Raw genomic sequence first — 7,484 nt, 5'->3', positions numbered from 1 at the left:
AACAAGGAAGGAAAGGAGCAGGCAGTTTACTATCTGAGCAGAACACTGACAGAAGTGGAGAGAAGGGATTCCGCAATAGAAAGGCTTTGTCTGGCCTTGTATTTTACTGCTGTAAAACTCAGACATTATATGCTGCCACACACTATCTATATCATCGCCAAGACAGACTTGATCAAGTATATGTTGACAAGACCAATGCTGAGAGGCAGAATTGGGAAATGGACTTTGGCTTTGACAGAATTCACCCTTAGGTATGTCCCCCAGAAAGCTGTCAAGGGGCAAGCTGTGGCAGACTTCCTAGCAGATCACCCAGGAGAGGAAATTGAAAACATGGACTCTTTGGACATAGCAAATGCAAATCTACTAACCAGGGCTCATGTTTGCCTTAACAATCCAATCTATTCGATTCATCTTACACCTTGGAAACTATATTTTGATGGATCAAAGACAGATAAGGCTTCAGGAGCCGGGATTGTTCTGGAAGAACCATTGGGGATCAGACATTGCTATTCCTTCCAGTTAGATTTCCAGTGCACCAACAACCGGGCTGAGTACGAAGCTTTGATTATAGGGCTTGAGATGTTGGTAGAATTAGGAATCCAGTCCGTGGAGATCTTGGGAGATTCAATGCTTGTCTTAAAACAAATTGCTGGAGAATACAAGTGTCTAAATCCTTCCTTGGCTGTATATCTAGTAGCAGCTAGAAATCTGTTGACAGAATTCAGAGAAGCTACTTGGGAACACATCCCAAGGGAAGAGAACTTTGCAGCCAATGAACTGGCTCAGGTAGCATCAGGCATACAAATGCCCGAAGACTGCGTCCAGAGGATCATCAAGATAGGAAGAAAGAGTCTACCGTCAGTTCTGACCAGAGGAATGGAGATAGAGGTCAATTCTGCCTTGATCACTAAAGGCGATTGGAGGGAGCCTATCATGACTTACTTGCAGTATCCCACTCTGCCCTCTGAGAGAAGAGTGAGAATCATGGCTACAAACTACCTCATGTGGAATGAAGATTTGGTCCGAAAAAGTAAGGATGAGGTGCTATTAAGGTGCCTCGGAAAGACAGAATATATGAAAGTCATGGGAGAAACCCATGAGGGGATCTGTGGAGCTCACCAAGGAGGAAGAAAGATGTGCTGGTTAATTAGAAGGTATGGCTACTTCTGGCCAACCATGTTGAAGGATTGCATCAACTATTCCAAGGGATGTGAAGCTTGTCAAAGGCACGGCCCAATCCAGCAGGCTCCTTCCGTCCCTATGAATCCAGTGGTAAAACCATGGCCTTTTAGGGGATGGGCAATGGATCTCATTGGCAAAATCTATCCAGCCAGCAGCCAGCAGCCAGCAGCATTGTTTTATCATTGTTGCTACAGACTATTTCACCAAATGGGTAGAGGCCAAGCCAATCAAAACCACAACTTCTCAAGAGATCATCACCTTTATAGAAGAACAGATCATACAAAGATTCGGCATTCCAGAATCAATCACAACTGATAGGGGTTCTTCTTTCATATCTAGGGATATGCTAGATATGGCAGAAGCATTCAAATTCAAACTGCTTCAATCTACCCCCTATTATGCTCAAGCTAATGGACAGGCAGAATCAAGTAACAAGGTGATTATCAATATCATCAGGAAGATGCTGGAGAAGAATCCAAAGCAGTGGCATGAAAAGTTATCAGAGACTTTGTGGGCATACAGAACTTCCAAAAGAGAAGCGACTGGCATGACTCCCTATGCTCTGACCTACGGCCATGATGCAATTCTGCCCATGGAGATAGCAGTCCAGTCTCTTAGAATTGCTCACCAGCACGATCTCACAGGAGAAGACTACTCTCAAGCCATGTTACTTGAATTAGAAGAATTGGATGCAAGTAGGATTGACACCCTCAACAAACTCTTAGCAGGAAAACAGGCTGTGTCAAGGGCATACAACAAAAAGGTCAGAGATAAGAGTTTTGAAGAGGGAGAGATAGTCTGGAAGGCAATTCTGCCCCTTGGAGCACACATAGCTGGCTATGGAAAATGGTCACCTACATGGGAAGGTCCTTTTGTGATTAACCAGATCCTCGGAATGGGGGCATATAGGTTGCAGGACAGAGATGGAGTTATTCACAATGCCCCAATCAATGGCAAATGGTTAAAGAAATTCTACCCAACCATGTGGGATTCACAAGCTGTACAGACGGACCCCGGGATAGAAAAAGAATAAGGCTGACTTTGTCTATTTTATGAATCCATTTTTGCTTTAAAGTTGTTTCGTTTTTACTTCCAAAATTTTGTTTTGTTTATTACATCAAGGGTAAATGAAAGTAGTGAGATGCTGTTTGAAAGGGAAGCAGAACAAACTTTATTTAAATAGCCACCATAGCGGCAAATTTGTCCAAATAAACAAGGAAACAGAATTTGAAAGAACTAAAATCCTAATTTTCCAAGGGTTTCCTGCAGGTTCGCCTTCTTGACAGAAAGTTCCTTCTGGAGCAGCACTCCTTGGTGGATCGAGGCTTCTGCAATTTCCAAAGCTGGCCTGGAAGCTGCAACCATGCTCTGCACAAGGAAGGTGGCCTTGGTTTTTGAGCTCAGTCCAGTCCCAAGCCTGTTCTGCACCTCCCTGCACTCTGCCAGTTGTTTTTGAAGCTCTTCAATCTGCTTCTCCAACTTATCCGCAGTAGCCTTGGCCTCCTTATATCCAGCCACCATCTGGTCCAGTTCTGCCTTCTGCCTAGCAAAGTCAGCCAGATTGGCTTCGTGTGTAGCTTTGCAGAACTCAGAGGTCTTGAAGGTAGGCTTGAGATCCTCATAGCGATCGTGCAGATTAAGCACATCTCTGGCCAAGCTCAGGCCCATCTCAAGAATGGGCTTTGGAGCCATGTTCTGTCTATGCAGCAGGTCCAGATCTTTCATCAGCTGATCTAGAGCCCCTTTATCTTCATCAAACTCCAGCTCAGTGGACTGCCAGATTTTTAACCTCTCCATGGCCTCCTGCACTGCTCTAGGCTTTGCCTTGCTCGGAGGAGAGCTGAGTTTTTCCAGCTTGTCCAGTTGAGCATCCAGGTCCATCGCTTCAAATTCTTCCAGTTCTGGGTCGGCAAAAGAGGCCGTGGCAGATGATCCTGGAAAGGAATGAATTGGCATCTACAGAAGAGGGCATAAGTTAGGACCAGGCAGAAAGTAAAAAATGATAAAAGGCTCAAAGGTTATGGAAACTTACAGCGACAATAGGAGGCTTCAAGGGGCTGGATATAGCGGCCAGAACACCACTGGCCTTAGGCGCCTCCACCTGGGAAGACTGCAAATTGTTAGAACAACTGCAACTGTTAAGACAGACAGAACAACAAAAACATGAACAAGTTGAGAAGGAAATTACCACAACCACAGGAGCAGCGGCAGTTGTTCCCACTTCAGCCTCTGGAACCACGACGGTCAGTTCTGCCTGATCTACAGGGTCTGATATAGATGGCTTCACCCGATCCTCGGCCTCTGGAGCGGCAGTAGAGTGTTCTGCCTCAGCATCCTCAAAAAGAGCCAGTTCTGAACTAGTCAGCTCAGCACCTAGACCCTTTTGTTGCTTCTGCGCCAAGGCAATGCTCTTTGCAATCACCTCAGCAGGGATTTCATCCTACAGAAACAAGGATCAGAACAGAAGGAATGGAATAAAGAGAAAACTGATGCAAATCTCAGACTAAAACTCACCTCGTCTTCCACCACTGCCACTTTCTTTTGGGGCACCTCCTCCAGCTCTTGTAGCTCTTTTTCCTGCTCCACCTCCTCAAAAGCTTCTCGCAGTTCGTCATCCGTCCCAGAAGGACTGACCGGGATTGTTGCGGCCTCTTCTGCGGCAAAGTACTCCACTTCACCCTTCTTCTTAAGCTTTTTTAACTTAGTGGGAGGAGGAGAAGGACTCCCAGCTGGACAGAACAAAAGCAAAAGATTAGAAAAGAGAAAGCAGAATAAATCCAGAAAGAACAGTTGGAATGTTCCAAACTCACCAGGAATGCCAGGCCCTTTTCTTTTTCTTCTACCAGAAGGAACAGCCTCGGCAGGGGTCTGTTCTGCCTCAACATCATCCTCTTCATCAGCAGAGGGGAGCTCCAAATCCCCGGCGGCAATGACAGAAGAGACTGCACCAAACAGTTAGAGATTAGAAGCCAATCCAACAGGAAAAGACAGAACAAAACTAAAAGGAAAGACTTACCAATCACTTCTCTAGCCTGGACAGACTGTCCACCCACGTTCTTTGTCAAAGAAGGATCTAATAACAGGCAGAACATATGTTAAAAACAGATTATCAAGACAGAACAAATCCCAGACAGAATCTAGTATTTACCCTCTATGATTTGTGCATTAATCTCCTTGATGGTCTGGATCATGTGCGCCTTAGCCCCCCCCTCCGCAAAAAGATGCCAGTTCTCCCAGCCGTCAAAAAGCGTCTTCAGGGCAGTGACAGAAGCTGGTAGATTTTGGAATCTGGCTTGCCACCAGGCATCAAAATCAGCAGAACTGCAGGAATTTGGCTCCCACGAGGGATAGAGGGCATCCGTGCTATTATTTATCTTGTTCACTGCTTGTGTACCTCCAGATCATCTGCATCCCTCCAAGAAGAGGCCCGGTTGCAACTCCGATATGATTTCAACGGTATGAGCTGAGGGCAGCCAAGCTGCCTTGCACAGAAGTTGGGATGATAGACTTCTGCCCCCAGATGATAATTTGGAGGTTTGCCCCCACCATGGGGCAGATCTCTGGGCAGAGTAATACTCAGAAATTTCTTCCTGAAGTCTGTTCTGGCGGCCTCGTCTTCTGGCTCCTTCTCGAAAAGTCGAAATCCAATCTGGAACCAAGGATAGGTCCTTCTGATCACCACTTGCCATTGAGCAGCCGACCTCTTGGTGCAATGCCTGAAGAACATCAAATACTCCTCAAGAGAGCGCTTGGGCACTTCTGCCGATATCAGAGGAAGGGCCAGAACTTGATTTTCAGGCAGAACTATGTCTGGAAACCTTAACTCAGGGAAATATACCTGCAGCCAGATCTGGATCATCCAGAATGCACCAGGGGCAGACAGGTTCAATGGATTCTCAAGGGTGGCAGTGTATAGATTCTTGAAAAGGTGAGCCAGAATTGTTGGCCCAAGCCCCACATCAGTGTGATTGTGAAGCGCTTTTGCCAGATGCCTATACTCGAGCAGAACTGCCGAAGACCGATTGGGGAAGACAAATCGATTCAGCCAATATAGAAGGAACAACATATGTTGCTGGTCCTTGTCCTTCTCAATACCAAACCTCTTCAAATAGTTGGAGAAGGAGCAGTTCTGGTTGATCGTGGCTGGAGAAATAGTGAAGGGAGTGGTCACCTTCTCTTGATTTTTTCGCCTATGGTAATCTCCAACAGCATCTACAGGTCGGCCATGGGGCCTGAACCCAAAAATCTGAGCCATATCCAGCAGGGTTGGCGCCATAGGACCTACACGGAAGTCGAATGTGTTACTGGCAGAATTCCAGAAACACAGAGCAGCAGCAAGCAGGGTTTCATCTCTGTTGATCGATTGCTTGGACAAAAGAATGGCATCATAGATCCCAGCTCTCCTCCAGTGGCCCCCATATCTCGGGAGGAGTCTGTCAATCCAGTCTGCCCATTTGACTGGGCTGTTCCTCACCTCGCTGGACGGGAAGGATCGGCTCAAATTCTTGCTAACCCAAGAATGAGAAGCTAGCGCAGAAGTGCTCTCAAAACACAAAGGAGCCTCAGCATCTTTTCTTAGCAGTTCTGCCACCTCAGCAGGAACAGGGCCAAACCAGTGAGGCCCAAGCACCAGAGTGTTCTCGAACAAGTGAAGGACATTTTCATCCAGAATCTTTTGAGCAAAGGGATGAAGTTTGCTCCTAACCTCTATTGCGTGAGCATCAATCCCGCTCCAAGTAACGTAATCAGGAGGAATCAAAGCTGAAGAGGACTGAGCACGAGACCTTGGAGAAGACATCTCTAAAAAGAGAACCACAGAGAGGATAAAAGGAAAGGAGGATTCGAAGGAGACGATAAAAAACTGAGAGAGAGAAACTCTTAATCGGGAGGGTTACAAGCGAGGGTTTGAAATTTCCTTTTAAAAGGGGGAAAAGCTCGAAACGTAGGAGGAAGAAGAAGAGACGGGACCTGGTGATTATTGGCTAGTAACTAGCTAAATAAATAGCCGTTTTTCTTCCCCCACGAACTCCAGATCATTATGGGCGGACGTGACAGACGCACGAAGCGGAAAAGACTGGCGCGCAAATTCATGGCAAAACATTAAGTCTGAAAAACCGTTCCAAAAAAAAAAAACAAATTCAGACTTAATGGGGGCATTGTTTGGGCCTAAATTTAAACATACCAAAAGATCCAAAAACAGGCCCGTGATAAAATCACTTACCCAATCCCAGAAAGCCCAAAACATAGAAAACTGCCATATTTGGGCCTTTGAGGATCAGCCCACGAAGATATTTGTTTAAAACTCAAGCCCAAAAGACTAAAAACACATTCACATGGCTACCTCAGCTTTGAAAGTCAGCATTTCCAACTAAAAATTCTTTATGTGGGAAGGGACGTCTCTGGAAAACTGCCAAAAACAGAAAATCAAAAAGACCCATCTATATTCAGAGATTTTCTCTCCAAAAAGAGACGCCATCTTCCAAAGGATTACAGAGTTAGAACGGGAAACAAGGAATTACTCAGGAGACACAAAAGAAACCAAACCGCCATAAGAAGCATAGGCGGTGGCGTTGGTTAAAACAAAGAAACAGCCGCCCAAGAAACCAGGGAAGGGATTGCTATGGAAAAGACTACTGGGAACCTATCTGCCATAATTGATAAAATCTTTCCTGCTTTACGTTTTGAGAGATCTGTTGCCGCCCATTATTAAAGTTTAAAATCACCTTCAAAAGAGAATCTCTTATAAAAAACAGAAGGAGGCAAGAAAAACGGACTCAATTCATCAATCAAAAAACACAACACCAAGAAAAGCCAAGAGCTCACTTGAATTCCAATGTTCAAGACTTAGAAAACAAGTCTTCTAGAACAAGACACCTCGTTACAAATTTGGTTCAGCAAAAGCCAAGACAAGCAGAGTTTGAGTTTTCACAAACGTGGAGACCCTAGAAAACTCAGGAAGAGACCTGTTCAAGCAGAACAACTCTCGTAGTATAATCCCTAGCTCATCAGACCATCGAGAATGGCCACTTCTGTCCCTTCCAAGCAGGAGAAGTTGCAGTTCTGCCTATTCAAAAGGCCTCACAAAACGTGAAGAAGACGTAAAGCTCTGCCAAAATCCAACTTTGGTATCGATTTGCAGGTCAGCCTAGCATTTGAAGTCACAAAGCAGCACGGACCAACCCAGATATGTCCAGTCCAGCCTACAGCGGAACCTTCCATTCAAGCAGAAACGAAGTTCCGACAGTCTCTTAACTTGTCTAGAGTTAAATATGTGTATTTATTATCTTGTAAAAGGCAATTCT

At 45.4% G+C, this 7,484-nt stretch overlaps 1 protein-coding gene and 1 pseudogene across 1 annotated transcript; one reads left to right on the top strand and one right to left on the bottom strand.

The window, feature by feature from the left end:
- Positions 1-1,176: 1,176 nt before the first annotated feature.
- LOC117630303 lies at positions 1,177-2,215 on the top strand (annotated as a pseudogene).
- Positions 2,216-4,561: 2,346 nt separating this feature from the next.
- On the bottom strand, positions 4,562-5,980 carry LOC117630302. Its single transcript, XM_034363045.1, has one exon. The coding sequence runs from the start codon at positions 5,978-5,980 to the stop codon at positions 4,562-4,564; it is 1,419 nt and encodes a 472-aa protein (XP_034218936.1).
- Positions 5,981-7,484: the final 1,504 nt, after the last annotated feature.

This window comes from Prunus dulcis, chromosome 6, assembly GCF_902201215.1.
Source record: "Prunus dulcis chromosome 6, ALMONDv2, whole genome shotgun sequence".
Lineage (NCBI taxonomy): Eukaryota > Viridiplantae > Streptophyta > Magnoliopsida > Rosales > Rosaceae > Prunus > Prunus dulcis.
The sequence above is the reverse complement of the archived record's forward strand: the minus strand, read 5'-3'. Positions and strand labels throughout refer to the sequence as shown.